The sequence below is a fragment of the Thamnophis elegans genome, chromosome 3, assembly GCF_009769535.1.
Source record: "Thamnophis elegans isolate rThaEle1 chromosome 3, rThaEle1.pri, whole genome shotgun sequence".
NCBI classification, from domain to species: Eukaryota; Metazoa; Chordata; class Lepidosauria; order Squamata; family Colubridae; genus Thamnophis; species Thamnophis elegans.
This window is the reverse complement of record NC_045543.1, coordinates 141,718,608-141,737,680: the sequence shown is the minus strand read 5'-3', so window position 1 is coordinate 141,737,680 and position 19,073 is coordinate 141,718,608. Positions and strand designations below refer to the sequence as shown.

At 43.9% G+C, this 19,073-nt stretch overlaps 1 protein-coding gene across 1 annotated transcript in view; it reads left to right on the top strand.

Annotated features, from left to right (window-relative positions):
• The first annotated feature begins 484 nt into the window (after positions 1 to 484).
• Positions 485 to 19,073, top strand: part of RNF165 (ring finger protein 165) — a 40,200-nt gene continuing 21,611 nt past the window's right edge. Inside the window, exons 1-3 of the mRNA XM_032213910.1 lie at positions 485 to 500; positions 5,349 to 5,640; positions 8,023 to 8,148. Coding sequence (XP_032069801.1) covers positions 485 to 500; positions 5,349 to 5,640; positions 8,023 to 8,148 — 434 coding nt within the window. The remainder of the gene's footprint in view (positions 501 to 5,348; positions 5,641 to 8,022; positions 8,149 to 19,073) is intronic.

Genomic DNA, 19,073 nt, shown 5'->3' with positions numbered 1-19,073 from the left:
TACACTGACCCCAAACTGCAGCCTACTACATTTGAAAGCCCCCCCATGGGTCATTATTGTCTGTGCTTCAGTGGTGGCTTCGTCCACTGGCAACTGCTGGTATGCTTGGGCCAGGTTCAGTTTGGCGAATACTTTCCCGCTTCCTAGGGAATGCAACAGATGTTGCACCACTGGCACTGGGTACGCACTCCGCTGGCGGGCTTTATTCAGTGTGCCCTTGTAATCCACGCAGAGGCGGATGGAACCATCTGGCTTCCACGGGGGCCTTTATATTGGGCATTCTACTGGAAAAATATGACAAAAAGACTATATATCTGGTTTTACATACATTAACTGCAGCTAGAATTGTATTGGCGCAACAATGGAAAAATGAGGAAATACCATTAGACGAGAGTGCAATTAACAAAATATTAGAATGCGCACAAATGGACAGATTAACGCTCATTATTAAGGAGGAAGAATAAACTGAATATTTCTTGACGGGATGTATTCTATCAATGGTGAGACAATAGAGACAGAAGTTAGAAAGGAGGAGATATAAAACAGAGAAAATGTTAATGTGGAGAGAATTTGATAATGAAGATGCTATGTACTATTGTAATTGTATGGATAGATAATATTATTAATAGTATTGTGATGAATATTATAACAAATATGGGGATTTTGATTGTTTAGAACCCAGATTTCACACTGTTTGGTGGAAATGGAAAGTAATATAAATAAAATAAAGAGCCGAGGTGGTGCAGTGGTTAAATGCAGCACTGCAGGCTACTTCAGCTGACTGCAGTTCTGCAGTTTGGCTGTTCAAATCTCACCAGCTCAGGGTTGACTCAGCCTTCCATCCTTCCGAGGTGGGTAAAATGAGGACCCGGATTGTTGTTGGGGGCAATATGTTGACTCTGTAAACCTCTTAGAGAGGGCTGAAAGCCCTATGAAGCGGTATATAAGTCTAACTGCTATTGCTATTGCTAAAATAAATAAAACAGAGGGGACAAAAATCTGCAAATAAACCACCAAGTTCGGAAAGCACCAAGGAGCCCATAATCCACAAAGGACCGTTGCGATGAAACCGACTGAGGTGGGATCCCACTGGGCTCAGTTGTTGCCACAACTGATGTTGTGAAACCCAAGACCTTCTTCATGTTAAGAAGCAGCGTTCCCCTGATCTCAGACACAGCGCTCGGTTGCACTCATAAGCTCCACTGAGTAACTTATGAAGAGAGACGAATTAAAACTTCCCTTTGAATTAAAATTGGTTGAAAGAATAACTTAACAGTCAAGGCACCAAGGCTCTGTGCTAAATTTTTGTTATTTGCGTCCCCTGTAAAACCTCTTTGCCTGCCTCTCTCCCTCTCCCTCTCTCCCTCTCCCTTTCCCTCTCTCTCTCTCTCTGTCTCTCTCTCTCTCTCCCAGCCCCCCTCGCTCTCTCACACACACACCATGTACACACATTCCTGCTCACTCACTCACATGTCCATGTCAAATCAGGGATGGGATTGAAAAATGTTAGCAACCGATTCTCTGCCTGGTTGCTGGGTGGGCGTGGCTGTGGGCATGGTGGGAGTGGCCATGGGCATGGTGGGCATGGCCTACTCAACCTCCTGCACCACGGCGGGGTGGGATGTTTTTGCCCTCCCCAGGCACCAGAGGCTTTCCCCGAGCCTCCAGGAGGGCAAAAACATCCTTCCTCGGGCTCCAGAGGCCCTCCAGAAGCCAGAAATGGGCCCATTTCCGGACTTCTGGGAGGCCTGTTTTTTGCCCTTCCAGAGCCTCCGTGCAGGCCCTGCACATACCTGGCATGATGAGCAGGCTGCGTGGAGACTCCTGGGAGGGGAGGTGCAGAGTGGGTGGGGCCAGCCAGTCCTGGCAACAATTGGTTTGGTGAACTGGATGCAAAATTTACTGGTGCGAACCGCCTGAATCCCACCCCTGCACATCATGATACAGGAGTCTCATAGTGCTTGACTTATGACTGTTTACTGTCCATTGGAAGTTAGGACCTAATGACCCAGATTTGAAGTTGTGATGTCTGCCCCTTCCAGTCCCTTGTGTTCCTGTGACTGCATTTGTGATGCTTCGAAACCAGACCACACTATTTGCGGTGCCCTATGCTCATATGACCACAATTTGTGTGTTTTTTGTCGGAAACAAGTTTCCACCAAGAATCACCCCATAGTGAACAAGGAGTTCATTTAATGACTGTTGTGTTTGCTTAATGGCTGATGCAATAAAAAGCTCATCAATATGGTTAGAGTGCAGTACTGCAGGCTAATCCTGCTGACTGCCAACTGCCAGCAATTTGGCAGTTCGAGTCTCACCAGGTTCAAGGTTGACTCAGTCTTCCATCCTTCGGAGGTCAGTAAAATGAGGACCCAGATTGTTAGGGGCGATAGGCTGACTCTGTAAACCGCTTAGAGAGGGCTGTAAAAGCACTGTGAAGGGGTATATAAGTCTTAAATGCTATTGCTATTCTTTAAGAAGAATGCAATGGTAGCTCAGTGGTTAGAATGCAGCATAACCCTGCTCACTGCCATAAGTTCAATCCTGACTGGCTCAAGATTGACTTTGCCTTTCATCTTTCCGAGGTCAGTAAAATGAGGACCCAGAGTGTTGGGGGTAAGAGGCTGACTCTGTAAACCGTTTAGAGAGGACTGTAAAAGCACTGTGAAGCGGTATATAAGATTAAGTGTTATTGCTATAAAATCAGGCATGGTCATGGGATAACCCTCTTTATGACCATCATGGCTTATGACTGAAATTGTATGCTCAATTGCAGTCCTAAATTGAGGACTACCTACGTATATTATGATGCAATCTCATTGACTTGGCAGGACAGAGAATCACTTATGATGGAATCACAGAGGGAGGATGAGACCCACAAGGCTCATCTAATCCAGCCCCTTTTCAGTTTTACAACACACTAGGAAAACTAGTTCAGCCATATAGGAGCTGTGTTGGGTTCCTACTGGTTCGGACTGGCTTGGCCGAACCGGTAGTAGTTTGGCTACCTGGGTCACTGGAACCGGCAGCTATCCAGGTCTGCCACACCCCCGAACTGATTCTCCAGGTGACACCATAGGCACCGCCATCTTTTTTCCGCTTCTGTGCAAGCGCAGAAAAATTGTTATTGTATTGAGCATGCGGGCACACACACAACGCGCCCAGGAGCAAACCAGTAGTAGTGCCTGCAGGATCCCACCCCTGTATAGCAGTTGTACAACCTGTTAAAATCTTTCAAAATCAAAGACACCCCTCTCCCCCAATTTCTATAGATTTGTACGCTGTTGTACAGGTAGTCCTCAACTTACAATTATTGGCTGACTGGGGAATTCTGGGAGTTGGAGTCCACTAGTCCTAAAGTTGCCAGGGTCAGAATCCCCTGATTGGTATTGGTATTGAGTTTATTTATATGCCGCCCTTTTCCCTGGGGGGACTCAGGGCGGCTCACAACTTAAAAAGGGAAGGGGGGAGAAAGACAAACTTTTAACATATAAGACAATACATAATTAAAAAACACAACTTTCATACCATTCGGGCGGGTTACAGTCTTAACCCCAGGCCTGACGGGGTAGCCAGATTCTGAGGGCTGTGCGGAAGGTCTGGAGGGTGGTGAGGGTCCGAATCTCCACGGCGAGATCGTTCCATAGGGTCGGAGCTGCTACCGAGAAGGCTCTCCTCCGTGTGGTTGCCAGTCGGCACTGACCGGCAGATGGAACTCGGAGGAGGCCTAATCGGTGAGATCTAATAGGTCACGTGGAGGTGATCGGCAGTAGGCGGTCTCTCAAGTACCCAGATCCACTACCATGAAGGGCTTTATGGGTGACAAGTAGCACCTTGAAGCGTACCCGGAGATGGACAGGTAGCCAGTGCAGCTCGCGGAGGATAGGTGTTATGTGGGTGAAGCGAGGTGCACCCACAATCGCTCGCGCGGCCGCATTCTGGACTAGCTGAAGTCGCCGAATACTCTTCAAGGGCAGCCCCATGTAGAGCACATTGCAGTATTCCAGCCTAGAGGTCACAAGGGCTCGAGTGACTGTTGTGATTGACAACCTGGCTGAGGAATTCTGGGAGTTGGAGTCCACTAGTCCTAAAGTTGCCAGGGTCAGAATCCCCTGATTGACAACCTGGCTGAGGAATTCTGGGAGTTGAAGTCCGCTAGTCCTAAAGTTGCCACAGTTGAAGTCTTCTGATTGAATATCTGGATAAGAGTTAGGCCTCTCTAGATGAGACAAAGCAACTTCAAGATGTTTTCTCTCTTGGTGTATTCTCTCTCGTGAGACCAAGGTTTCTGAGTGGCCTCTGGTGGATACCCAGTGGTGGGATTCAACCGGTGTAACAACCGGTTTGCTGAGCACGCGTGCAGTGTGTTACAAAACAGCTCTAAAACTTACCTTCTACTGCAGTCCTGGTGGGTAAAACAATAGCAATAGCAATAGCAGTTAGACATATACCGCTTCATAGGGCTTTCAGCCCTCTCTAAGCGGTTTACAGAGTCAGCATATCGCCCCCACAGTCTGGCTCCTCATTTCACCCACCTCAGAAGGATGGAAGGCTGAGTCAACCTTGAGCCGGTGAGATTAGAACCGCTGAACTGCAGATAACAGTCAGCTGAAGTGGCCTGCGATACTGCACCCTATCCACTGCGCCACCTCGGCTCTCTACAACAGAAGAATCTGTTCTGCCACACCTATCAGCTGGGCTTCAAACAAAGGGAATATAGGGCAGACAAGTGCAGGGGCGGGTGGGTGGGGCCAATTGATCACCAGAACTACCCCATTTCCTGAAAATAAGACCTCCCTGGATAAGTAGCCCAATCGAGCTTTTGAGCCCATGCACTAAAATAAACCCTACCCTGAAAATAAGCCCTCACCGAAAATATTTAACTGCATATGCAGCCGATCCCGGCCATTTCCTGCAGGGTAAAGGGGGGGACATGTCCCACATGCACCTGGCATCCATGTGGAATGGCCTTGCGGAGGCCACTCCCACAAACCCTAGCTACTGCACCCTTACTCTTAATGGCGGCTGCAAAAAGAATGGCAGGCCCAGGGATGCTAGGGCTGGCAAGAGTGTGCCAGAAACAGAGATAGAGCTTCCTGCCCTCTCTGGGTCAGCTGATCCACGGGGCGAGGTTAAAAACCTCGGCCCGTGGACGTCTTGCACCTCAAAAATAATAAGGCCTCCCCGAAAACAAGGCTAAGCGCTTATTTCGAGGCTCAAAAGAAAATAAGAGCCTGTCTTAATTTTAGGAAAACATGGTACCGGTTCACACAAACCAGTCCGAACCGTGTGGATACCTGAATTTGGTCCCTTGCTTTCTAAGTGGAACTCCTTTGCTTGTTTTCCAGGTGCTCCTTTTCAAAGGTCTCAACATCCTCATGCTACCTCCTGCCGGCACTTCCACCTTGCCCCCCAGCCCCAGATCTCCGCAGACTTCCCCCTGCCTCATGCCGTCCAGCCTCACCTCGCAGCCGCTCACCAGCACAACAGCCCGCTTCACTCGTCGCTGCCAACTTTACCTACCCTGCCATTCCAGGATGTGACGGGACCTCCGTTCCTACCTCAAGCCCTTCACCAGCAATATCTCCTCCAGCAGCGGCTCCTCGAGGCTCAACACCGCAGGTTCATATCCCATCCCAGGTGAGGCCGCCTTGGGATCCTGGCTCAGCTGCCAGTACAGGTAGTCCTTGACTTACAACAGTTCATTCCGTGACCGTTCAAAGTTACAACAAGAGTGATACAAGGGACCTATTGACCGTTTTTCACACTTCTTTGTAGCATCTCCATGGTCACGTGATCAAAAGCCAAACCTTTGGCAACTGGCATGTATTTATGACGGTCACAGTGTCCCGGGGTCATGTGTTCCCCTTTTATGATCTTCTGACAAGCAGTCAATGGGAATCCCAGATTCAGTTAACAACCGTGTCACTAACTTAACAACTGTAGAGATTCACTTAACAACCATGTCACTAACTTAACAACTGTAGAAATTCACTTAACAACCATGTCACTAACTTAACAACTGTAGAGATTCACTTAATAACCGTGTCACTAACTTAACAACTGTAGAGATTCACTTAACAACCATGTCACTAACTTAACAACTGTAGAAATTCACTTAACAACCATGTCACTAACTTAACAACTGTAGAGATTCACTTAACAATGATGTCACTAACTTAACAACTGTAGTGATTCACTTCACAATTGTGGCATGAAAAGTCATTAAAGGGGGCAAAATTCGCTTAACAAGTGTCTCCCTTAGCAACAGAAGCTTTGGGCTCAATTGTGATTGTAAGTTGAGGACTACTTGTTCCAACCCTATTGGCTGAGAAAGATGGGTATCCAAAGGCACAGACGATGGACAAAGTGAGGTGGGGTTTAGGAGTGGTCCTTCTGTGGCTGAAAACCAAAGGTCAATTTGCAAGAGAGTTGGAAGTTGCTCCTGGTAGGTTGTGGATCCCTGCCATGATCGTGAAACGGCCATTATGGCCACCTTCTTGGAGATTTTGAAAATGCCCTTAAGGCATCTTTGCCTCTCATCTGAAAAAAATAAAGAACAACATTGGACAAATCTATATGAGGACAGAAACTTAGTTGAAACTAACAAGAATTATGTACTTATGACTAATGATTGTAACTATGATTTATGATCTATGACCTATCACTTTGTTTTTTGTGTGTACACTTATATATGGAGTTTTTGCACTGGAGACAAACTCCTTGTGTTTCCAATCATACTTGACCAATAAAGAATTTCTATTCTATTCTATTCTATTCTATTCTATTCTATTCTACTCTACGCTACTCTACTCCTATTCTATTATTATTCCACTCTACTCTACTCTACTCTACTCTACTCTACTCTACTCCTATTCTATTATTATTCCACTCTACTCTACTCTACTCTACTCTACTCTACTCTACTCTACTCTATATACTCTACTCTACTCTACTCTACTCTACTCTAATTTAATCTAATCCTATTCTACTCTACTCTACTCTACTCCTATTCTATTCTATTATTATTCCACTCTACTCTACTCTACTCTACTCTACTCTACTCTACTCTAATCTAATCTAATCTAATCTAATCCTATTCTACTCTACTCTACTCTACTCTACTCCACTCCTATTCTATTATTATTCTACTCTACTCTAATCCTATTCTATTCTACTCTACTCTACTCTAATCTAATCTAATCCTATTCTACTCTACTCTACTCTACTCCTATTCTATTCTATTCTATTATTATTCTACTCTACTCTACTCTACTCTAATCCTATTCTATTCTATTCTACTCTACTCTACTATTCTATTCTATTATTATTCTACTCTACTCTACTCTACTCTACTCTAATTCTATTCTATTCTATTCTGCTCCTATTCTATTCTATTATTATTTTACTCTACTCTACTCTACTCTACTCTTCTACTCTACTCTACTCTACTCTACTCTACTCTACTCTACTCTACTCTACTCTACTCTACTCTACTCTTCTCCTCTCCACTCCACTCCACTCCACTCCACTCCACTCCACTCCACTCCACACACCACACCACACCATTCCATTATTCCACTCCCTTCCATTCTATTTTTCCAGTCCATTCTATTCCACCCCCCACCACATCCCATTCCATCCCATCTCATTTTGCAGTATTAGCATAAGATATCCATTGTGCAATGACATCATGTTGCATATGACATCACCTAAGCTTTTGACTCACCTTGCAGAGACCCATCCCATGAGCTGGGGGCGGGGAGAGGGTGACGTCACATAGGCCAGAATGTCGTCATGCCTTCTACTATACCCCCATGGACAGAGCAACACTCTTGATTTCGCTCACCTCCCATGAGATTTCTCTACTCTGATCTGAACAGGATGTCCTCCAAGTGATGTGGAATTTAGATCTGTGTGAGAAGACGCAGAGAGAGAGAGAGAGAGAGAGAGAGAGAGAGAGAGAGAGAGAGAGAGAGAGAGAGAGCAGTGTCTACTCATTCTTCTCCCTCTCTCTTGCAGGCGGACTCAGGAGCCCATGTCTGTCCAACCTCATCGGTTACATCCAAGCTTTGAATTTGGCCATCAACTGCAGACTCCCCGCACCGTGGCGCCCCAACCTAGATATTTAGCTGAAGGAACAGACTGGTAAGTCATTCCTTACTGCCAAGGATTGAGAAAAGGGATAAACAGCAATAGCTATAAGACTTATATACCGCTTTAACATGCTTTCCAGCCCTTTCTAGGCAATTTACAGTGTCAGGCTATTGCCCCCAACAATCTGGGTCCTCATTTTATAGACCTCAGAAAGATGGGAGTCTGGGTCACTTGAGCTGCTGAAAATCGGACTCCACTATTGCATTCTAATCACTGGGTCATCATGGGAAAGAAGGAAGGAAGGAAGGAAGGAAGGAAGGAAGGAAGGAAGGGCAATAGCAATAGAATTTAGACTTATATACCGCTTCATGGTGCTTTACAACTCTTTCTAAGCAGTTTACAGAGTCAGCCTTTTGCCCCCAACAATCTGGGTCCTCATTTTATAGACCTCAGAAAGATGGGAGTCTGGGTCCCTTGAGCTGCTGAAAATCGGACTCCACTATTGCATTCTAATCACTGGGTCATCATGGGAAAGAAGGAAGGAAGGAAGGAAGGAAGGAAGGAAGGAAGGAAGGAAGGAAGGGCAATAGCAATAGAATTTAGACTTACATACCGCTTCATGGTGCTTTACAACTATTTCTAAGCAGTTTACAGAGTCAGCCTTTTGCCCCCAACAATCTGGGTCCTCATTTTATAGACCTCAGAAAGATGGGAGTCTGGGTCCCTTGAGCTGCTGAAAATCGGACTCCACTATTGCATTCTAATCACTGGGTCATCATGGGAAAGAAGGAAGGAAGGAAGGAAGGAAGGAAGGAAGGAAGGAAGGAAGGGCAATAGCAATAGAATTTAGACTTATATACCGCTTCATGGTGCTTTACAACTCTTTCTAAGCAGTTTACAGAGTCAGCCTTTTGCCCCCAACAATCTGGGTCCTCATTTTATAGACCTCAGAAAGATGGGAGTCTGGGTCCCTTGAGCTGCTGAAAATCGGACTCCACTATTGCATTCTAATCACTGGGTCATCATGGGAAAGAAGGAAGGAAGGAAGGAAGGAAGGAAGGAAGGAAGGAAGGAAGGGCAATAGCAATAGAATTTAGACTTACATACCGCTTCATGGTGCTTTACAACTATTTCTAAGCAGTTTACAGAGTCAGCCTTTTGCCCCCAACAATCTGGGTCCTCATTTTATAGACCTCAGAAAGATGGGAGTCTGGGTCCCTTGAGCTGCTGAAAATCGGACTCCACTATTGCATTCTAATCACTGGGTCATCATGGGAAAGAAGGAAGGAAGGAAGGAAGGAAGGAAGGAAGGAAGGAAGGAAGGAAGGAAGGAAGGAAGGAAGGGCAATAGCAATAGAATTTAGACTTATATACCGCTTCATGGTGCTTTACAACTCTTTCTAAGCAGTTTACAGAGTCAGCCTTTTGCCACCAACAATCTGGGTCCTCATTTTACCCACCTCGGAAGGATGGAAGGCTGAGTCAACTTTGAGGCAGAAAATTCAGAGGTGGCTGATGGAGATTTATTTTATCTATTTATTTATTTATTTATTTATTTATTTATTTATTTATTTATTTATTTATTTATTTATTTATTTATTTATTTATTTATTTATTTATTAGACTTATATACCGCTTCATAGGGCTTTCAGCCCTCTCTAAGCGGTTTACAGATTTTTTTTTTTTTAGCAAATTGAGTCAGCAACTTGCCCCCACAGTCTGGGTCCTCATTTCACCCACCTCGGAAGGATGGAAGGCTGAGTTGACCTTGAGCCAGTGAGATTTGAACCGCTGAACTGCAGATCACAGTCAGCTGAAGTGGCCTGCAGTACTGCACTCTACCCACTGTGCCACCTTGGCTCTTAAACAAAAAGGAAATAGAATTCAAAAAAGAACTATTTATTTTGGGAATCATAAACAATAAACATAACAAGGGGGTAATCTACTTAATCATACATATTATTATGGCAGCCCAAAAGTGGAAAAACAGGGAAATTCCACAAGAAGAGGAAGTAATTAGGAAAATTCTGATTTGTGCTGAAATGAATAAAGTGACGTGTGAATTGAAGAACAAAGACGAATCAGAATATTATAAGATCTGGGATAAATTTTCTATCGATGCTTGGAACAAAAAAGGAAAGACCCAAAATAGGTAATAACTAAGATTTATAGAATGGAGATTAGAATATATATATATATATATATATATATATATATATATATATATATATATATATATATATATATAAAATAATATATATATATATACACACACACACACACACACACACACGATATCCTTATATTTGTAAACACTGAACAGACCAATTGTAAATAAGCATGGTGGTTATAATATTTAACTTTATATTCTAGTATGTATGGCAAGGACATTGTCTGGTTACACAGAGTCCAATGTTTTAATGTGTGTTTAATAAAAAAACTTCTTTTAAAAAACCCATGAGCCGGTCAGGATCGAACTTCAAACGGTGAGCTGTAAGTTAGCCCCATGGCTCTGTCTACTATGCGTAGGTTGCTTCTGGAAATCGTGGTCAGTCCTTCTTTTAGGACTGGAAGATGTTCTAAGCTACCTTTCAACCTTCCTCCATGTTCTGGATATTTTCCTCAACATTTTCATTGAATTAGATGAACGGGACAATGATTTTAACATAATGGCCCATGTGTCATGATGTGATTGCACGAACCTTAATTATTAACCCTTCCGCTATGACTTTATCAGATGTCATAATGGAAGAACTTTTTTTTATTTCTAATTTTGTTTATACAATCATATCATCTTTGCAGCATATTTTACATCTTTTACATATCTGCTGTATTTCCTTTGTCTGTACATATATATCTTATCTAACTCTATCTATCTATCTATCTATCTATCTATCTATCTATCTATCTATCTATCTATCTATCTATCTATCTATCTATCTATCTGTTGTCTCTTTCTTGCCACCTATATCATCTATCTATCTATCTATCTATCTATCTATCTATCTATCTATCTATCTATCTATCTATCTCTATCTTTCATTTATCATCTATCTATCCATCTATCCATCTATCCATCTATCCATCTATCCATCTATCCATCTATCCATCTATCCATCTATCCATCCATCCATCCATCCACCCATCCACCCACCCACCCACCCACCCACCCACCCACCTACCTACCTACCTACCAGGGGTGGGTTTCTCGCCCCGTTCCAACCGGTTCGGTTGGAACGAGGCCGGCTGCGTCCTCGCGCACGCACGCGGCGTCCTCGCGCATGCACACGGCGTCCTCGCACATGCACGCGGCGCGCGCGTGCACGCACGCAGCGCACGCATGCGTACTAGCGTCTGCGCGATGCTCCAGCTGCTCCTGGAGGATCGCGCAGGCGCTGTATGCGTTCTGCGCATGCGTGGAAAGCGCAGAATTCGTAAAAACCGGGTAAGGAGCGGGCGCGGGTGTGCGGGGGCGCGGGGGCGCGGGGGGGGGCTTCGCCATTCCCGGAAGTTACTTACTTCCGGGTTCGGCGACCAACCGGATCGCAGGGACCGATGCGAACCGGTCGAAACCCACCTCTGCTACCTACCTACCTACCTACCTACCTACCTATTTTGTTTTACATATCTTTTCTATTAATTCCGTACATAATATCCTTTATATACATTTAATTCTCTTATATTTCTTATTTCATACTATTTTATCTACAGTTTATCTTGTATTTCCCCCTTGTTCATTCTGCGGTTTTGTGTTTGTTTTGTAATTTCTTGAGCTTTTTCTCTTTACTGCTTTCCTACTTTTTGCCTCTTTCCTCTAGCCATTTATACCATAAGTCCCATGCAGAGTAATATTCGGATTTCCTTTTGTCTTTTAGCTCTTTAGTGAGCTTGTCCATTTCGGCACATTCCAATATTTTTATTTTATCACATTATCTTCCGTTGGTATATGTTTATTTTTCCAATTCTGTGCATATGAGATTCTTGCTGCCGTAATTACATGTAGAATTAGGTATTTGATTTTTTTTTTCATACTTCCCCTTAATTATTCCTAATAGAAATGGCTCTGGTTTTAGTTCTATTTGATGTGCAGTAATCTCTTCAAGCTAGTCCTTTATTTTTGTCCAGTATTTTTTTTTGCAGATGTGCACATCCACCACATATGATAGTACGTTCCGTGTTATTGGTTGTGCTAATGCACAATAATGCAAATATGGAACTTGTGTGATTTGACCCAGCACTGCCACTCTGGCAGATTTCTTCGGCTTTGTTCCTATCTTCTGGAAAGGTAGCATCGAAACACAAGTCCTCGACTTACAGCAGTTCATTTAGTGACTGTTCAAAGTTACAAGGGCACTGAAGAAAGTAACTTAGGACTGGTTTCCATACTTACGACCATTTGCAGTCTCCCTTCTTAAAAACCTCCAGTGATGGAGAACCCGCAACTTCTACCAATCAATTGTTCTCACTGTCAGGATTTGTTTTCCTTAGTTCTATCTAGGTTGCTTCTCTCCTTGGTCTTATCTAACTGAACTTCTCTGAAAACTAAAAACAATGAGACGTGGGCTTGAAAGCCATCCAATGCAGTGTTGGAAGAAATGCCCACCTGGGTTCAGTTCCAAGTGGGGAAAAAAGACACTGGAAACATGGAGGCTGCTTGGGAAGATGGTTTAATGGCGGACAGGATCACGTGGCTTGAGCTCCTGGGCAGAAAAGGGGGATCCCATGCTTCCAGATGTTGGGTGAAGAAGAAAAAAGGGATCCTACCTTTGCTATGTAGAGTAGACTAGCTCAGGCCTTTTAATGGCCCATTGACAAAGGTGGGGGCTGTGAAGAGTGAGTAAAAACCTGCCTAAAAACAGGTTTCTCCATTTCTGATCCAGGGAAATATAATATTCTGCCTTTTCAATATTTCCCAGGATATTTCATTTTTTCTAGGAGAGGGGTGGGTTTTAACTTCCTACAGCCAGACAAGTCGTGTGTCCTTTAGTTGTCCCTCAATCCATCCTTCTCTTTTTCCTGATGGGAAACCTACGCTGACTTTGTAGAAGGCGTTGAATTTGGAAGCCGTTGAAGGACAGGCCGTTTCATTCAAAGTGAGATGCTGATTCATAACTTCAACTTCCTGTCCTGGCCTCTTATCTGCCTTTTTTTTTCTTTCTTTCTCAATCTAGATATAGATATAGATATAGATATACCGTATTTTCACCCATATAACCCGCGGGTTATATGCGGTTTCTACATGCACAGCGCCCCCCTGCGGGTTATATGCGTGGGCGGGGTATACAGAAAATATTTTACACGATCGGAGGCTTACACGATCGGAGGCTTGCTTCTTTCTCCGTTTCTTCCCCCACCCCGATCTCAGCTGTTTCCTTCTCCTCCGTTCCTTTCCTCTTCCCCAGCGTGCGCAGGGTTCTTTCTCCGTTTCTTCCCCCACCCCGATCTCAGCTGTTTCCTTCTCCTTCGTTCCTTTCCTCTTCCCCAGCGTGCGCAGGCTTCTTTCTCCGTTTCTTCCCCCACCCCGATCTCAGCTGTTTCCTTCTCCTTCGTTCCTTTCCTCTTCCCCAGCGTGCGCAGGCTTCTTTCTCCGTTTCTTCCCCCACCCCGATCTCAGCTGTTTCCTTCTCCTTCGTTCCTTTCCTCTTCCCCAGCGTGCGCAGGCTTCTTTCTTTCTCCGTTTCTTCCCCCCCCATCTCAGCTGTTTCCCTTCTCTTTTACTCGCCGCGGGTTATATGCGTGTGCGGGTTATCTGCGTGTGCGGGTTATCTGCGTGGGCGGGTTATATGCGTGGGCGGGGTATACGGGAAACATTTTACACGATCCAGAAAACCCGCGGGTTATATGCGTGTGCGGGTTATCTGCGTGGGCGGGTTATATGGGTGAAAATACGGTAGATGATAGAGATAGAGATAGAGATAGAGATAGAGATAATAGAGATAGAGATAGATAGAGATGATAGAGATAGAGATAGAGATAGAGATAGAGATAGAGATAGAGATAGAGATAGAGATACACACACACACACACACATACCCAAAACACACACACATAGTGGCTCAGCTGATAAAGGAGGAGAACCTGTGGCTTAGTGGCTAATACACTGCCTAATATGTAATACAGCACAGGTTCAAATCCCAGTAAGGGTATGGCTAGCTGATGAGAGCTAAATAGCTTGAAATAGATCTATACTAGTCTCCCTTTATTTATTTATCAGCACAAATGCAACACACACAGACACACATATCTATATTTATTTATATTTATATTTATATTTATATTTATATTTATATTTATATTTATATTTATATTTATATTTATATTTATATTTATATTTATATTTATATTTATATTTATATTTATATTTATATTTATATTTATATTTATATTTATATTTATATTTATATTTATATTTATATTTATATTTATATTTATATTTATATTTATATTTATATTATTTCTATTTATATTATTTCTATTTCTATATCTATATCTATATCTATATCTATATCTATATCTATATCTATATCTATATCTATATCTATATCTATATCTATATCTATATCTATATCTATATCTATATCTATATCTATATCTATATCTATATCTATATCTATATCTATATCTATATCTATATCCTCTATATCCTCTATATCCTCTATATCCTCTATATCCTCTATATCCTCTATATCTATATCTATATCTATATCTATATCTATATCTATATCTATATCTATATCTATATCACCTATCTTCAGCTGAATCTTGGATAGAGAATAGATGTTGATATGCTTTAGAAGCCAAAGCTTAGACGGAGCTGAGATTTTTGCTAAATAGAGGCTGAAAGCGGCCAAAAAAAGCTCTCTCAAATACGTTGAAAAGAAACAGAAGAGAATTGGGATATCAGCTCTGCAGTGAAGTACGCAAAATACTAAGAGGTTACAAGGAGGATTCCACCACTCCAAAGGATGGTTGAAGGACACAATTAAGGGGAACTTAAGTACAGGTAGTCATCGTCTTACAACAGCCCATTTAGTGACCGTTTGATGTTACAAGGACAACGGGAAAAAAATCTATGACCGTTTTTCACAGCACAATTGCAGCATCGCCACTGTTTGAAAATTTGGATGCTTGGCAACTGACTCATATTTATGACGATTGCCGTGTCCCGGGGTTGTGTGATCCCCTTTTGCGACCTTCTGACAAACAAATCCTGGAATATAGAAATAAAACGGTTATGATGATATCAGTGGTGGGTTTCAAAATTTTTTAGAACCTCTTCTGTAGGTGTGCCTGCTTTGTGGGAGTGGCTTGCCAGCCATGTGACCAAGTGGGAGTGGCTTGGCAGTCATGTGACTGGGTGGGCATGGCCAACTTGTAAAAAGTGATGACACTCACTTAACAATGCTCTTGCTTAGCAACCAAAATGTTGGCTCAGAAACTTTGAAACACGCAAGTCTTAAAGCTGTCAAGTTACAAGACCCTTCCACCCCTAACCCTTTAGGGAAAAAAAACCCCAGGGGTGTTCAAAGTTGACAGCTTTAAGACTTGTGGACTTCAACTCCCAGAATTCCTCCTCTCGCTCTTCATCTTGATGATGTGCGGACGGGCGGGGGGAGGGAGCTGGAACCGGTTCTAAACGGCACTGTAGATTTGTGGAACCTCTTCTATAGAAGAGGTTAGAACTGGCAGGAAGCCACCCCTGGATGATATAGAGATATAGGAGGAAAATAGTATTATTTACCAAAGATAAACCCAGAATCCTCCATTTGGGAGAGGGAAATTAAATGCACAGATGTAAAACAGAGCACCTCCTGGCTTGGAAGAAGTGACTGTAAAAAAAGAACTTGGAATTATACTTGATTGCAAACTGAAAATGAGCTGTGTGAGGTGGCTATATAAAACAGGCAGAAATATATCTTCCAGACTACGGAGAGTAATTATTTTATTTTATTTTGCATTGACCATACAAATTTGGAGTACCGTTTTGGATAACCCAGGTTAAAAAGTTTCTCCAAAGGGTGCAGTTAAGGGCAATGAGTGAGAGCTAGAAACTTCTATGGGAAAATGAAAGGAGATGTGTGGCAAAGGAATCCAAACGAATCGAACAGAACAGAACAGAATAGAATAGAATACATGGAATGGAATGGAATGGAACAGAGTAGAGTAGAGTAGAGTAGAATAGAATAGAATAGAATAGAATACATGGAATGGAGTGGAGTGGAATAGAACTCCTCCTCCTCCTCTCCCTTGTCTTCTCCCCCTCTCCCTCTCCTCCTCCCCTCTTCCCTCCTCCTCCTCTTCTTCTCTTCCTCCTTCTCCTTCCTGCTCTTTAAACTGCTGGAAGGAAGCCACCTTCTTGGCTTTGTCATTGGCTAATTGGCTAAAAATAAGTGATTATCAGTGTCTGTTTCTGATAGTAGCCAATGTTCTCCTCTAATGTTCTTCCTTGCTTGACGATCCCCTTTCTCCATCTTTTAATATGATGTTCTTTATTCTCTGTCTGTCTGTCGGTCTGTCTCTCTCACACACATCCATCCATCCATCCATCCACCCACCCACCCACCCACCCACCCACCCACCCACCCACCCACCCACCCACCCACCCACCCATCCATCCATCCATCCATCCATCTATCTATCTATCTATCTATCTATCTATCTATCTATCTGCTATCTGTCTAAGCTAAAAATCATACATATAGTATATATGTATGCATGCATGGATGTATTCATGCATGGATGCATGCGTGTAGGTAGCTATATGTGTTTGTGTGCATGATTTTTTTATAAGTTAAGTAGCATCAACATGCATAGCACCTTAAAAGTCACATAGCATTTCACAGTTGGTTCCCTGCCCCCCAAAGGTGAACCCCGTCCCTTTTGATAAGGGAGAAAGCAAGGCAAGGTTGAAGGAAAGAGGTTGATTTTCTGCCTTTTGATTATCTCAAGAGTTTGCATTTGTTTCATGCCGAATTCCCCATTTCTGCCTGGAAATGAAATGCCTTTCTGTAGCTTATTGTCAAATCTGCAAAGTCCTGGGGCCTCCATTGCAGGGCTCTTGGAAGATAGCCACCCCCGCCTTCTCGGGATCATGGCGAGCAACATCGCTGGGTCTGCCCTTTTCACCGTTTCCCCTTCTCCTCTCCTGCCGCTGCTCTGAGAGATCCTGGGGTTAATTGTACCTAACAGTCGCGCACCGAATCTGCCCTTGGGATGACTCACTCGGCTCCCAGGGTTCTTGTTCCTTCCACCCAGAAAAACAGCAAGACATTTCACTCCCGTGTTAGCAATGGGATTGAACTGAACCCACCACCTTAGAAACCGGGGAATATGGTCTGTGAAAAGAAATGATCTTGAGTGGGTGGCTGCAAAAGCCTTGGGAAATGCACTTGGCAATTCTAAGTGGGGGTGAGGGTGGTTTGGGTGGGGATTGCCCTCCATCTCAGCTGGCTGGGATTACCCTTTGCAGAGTTGGGGGCCTAGTGCTTCCTAAGGAGTCGTTTAAAGAGATAACAGCACTGAAAGGGAGCCAGTAATAGAAGAGTGAGGAAAAAAACACTGGCTTGAAACCAGAAGGCAGGAAGGCAGGAAAAGGGAGAGAGAGCAGGAAGGAAGGGGGGGGGAGGGAAGGAAAGAAAGAAAGGAGGGAGGAAGAAGGGAGAGAAAAAGGGATGGGAGAGAGGGAAGGAGGAGAAAGAAGGAAGGGAGGAGAAGGGAGGGAGGGAAGGAAAGCAGGAAGAAAGAAAGGAAGGGAAAGGAAGAAAGAATGAAGGGAGGAAGGGAAGAAGGGAAGGGAGAGAGGGTAGTAAGGAGGAGAAAGGAAGGAAGGAAGGAAAAGGGAGGGAGGGCAGGAAGGAAGGAAGGAAAAGCAAAGGAAGGAAAGAAGGAAGGGAGGGAGGAGAAAGAAGTAAGGAAGGAAGAAAAAGGGAAGGAAAGAAGGGAGGGAAGAAGGGAAGGGAGGGAAGGAAGAGAAAGAAGAAAGGAAGGAAGGAAAAGGGAGGGAGGGAGGGTGGTAAGGAAGAAAGGAAGAAAAAAGTAAGGGAAGGGGGAGGGAAAGAGGAGAAAGAAGGAAGGGAGTGAGGGAAGGAAAGTAGGAAGGAAGGAAGGAAGGAAGGAAGGAAGGAAAAGGGAAAGGAAGAAAAAATGGAGGTAGGGAAGAAGGAAAGGGAGGGAGGGTGGTAAGGAGGAGAAAGAAGGAAGGAAGGAAGGAAGGAAGGAAGGAAAAGGAAAGAAAGGAAAGAGGGGAAGGAAGGAAGAAAAAGGGAAGGAAAGAAGGAAGGGGAGGGAGGGAGGGAAGGAGAGGAAGGAAGGGAAGGAGGAGAAAGAAGGAAGGAAGGAAAATGGAGGGTGGGTAGGAAGGAAGGAAGAAAGAAAAAGTGAAGGAAAGAAGGAAGGGAGGGAGGGAAGGAGGAGAAAGAAGGAAGTAAGGAAAAGGGAAGGAAAGAAGGGAGGGAAGAATGGAAGGGAGGGAGGAGGAAAGGAAGGAAGGAAAAGGGAAGGAAAGAGAATGAAGAAAGGAAAGAAAAGAAAGGGAATGAGGAAGGATGTTAGGGATGTAATGCCTGATGCACGTGTAGTTAATTCAGTGTATACAAATGTTAAACCGCATGATGAATGTGTACATTTGTTCCATAGGCATCTGGGGCATATTAATTTTAAAGCATTACAGGAAACAGCTGTTGAAAGAAATGTCCTCCTGGGTTCGGCTCCAAGTGGGGAAAAAGACACTGGAGACATGGAGGCTGCTTGGAAAGATGGTTTATTGGTGGACAGGGCCACATGGCTTGAGCCCTGAACAGAAAAGGTGATCACGTGCTTCAATGTTGGGTGGAGAAAAGAGAAGGAAGGACTAAGATGCTGAGTCCTTGGTATCATGCCCTCTCTGGCCTTTGATCTTGAGCTTGTATTCTGATTGGTTGTCAGACTCCCATGGGCCCATGCAGGGGCAACTCTCTAGGCTGCGTTTTGAATCCAGG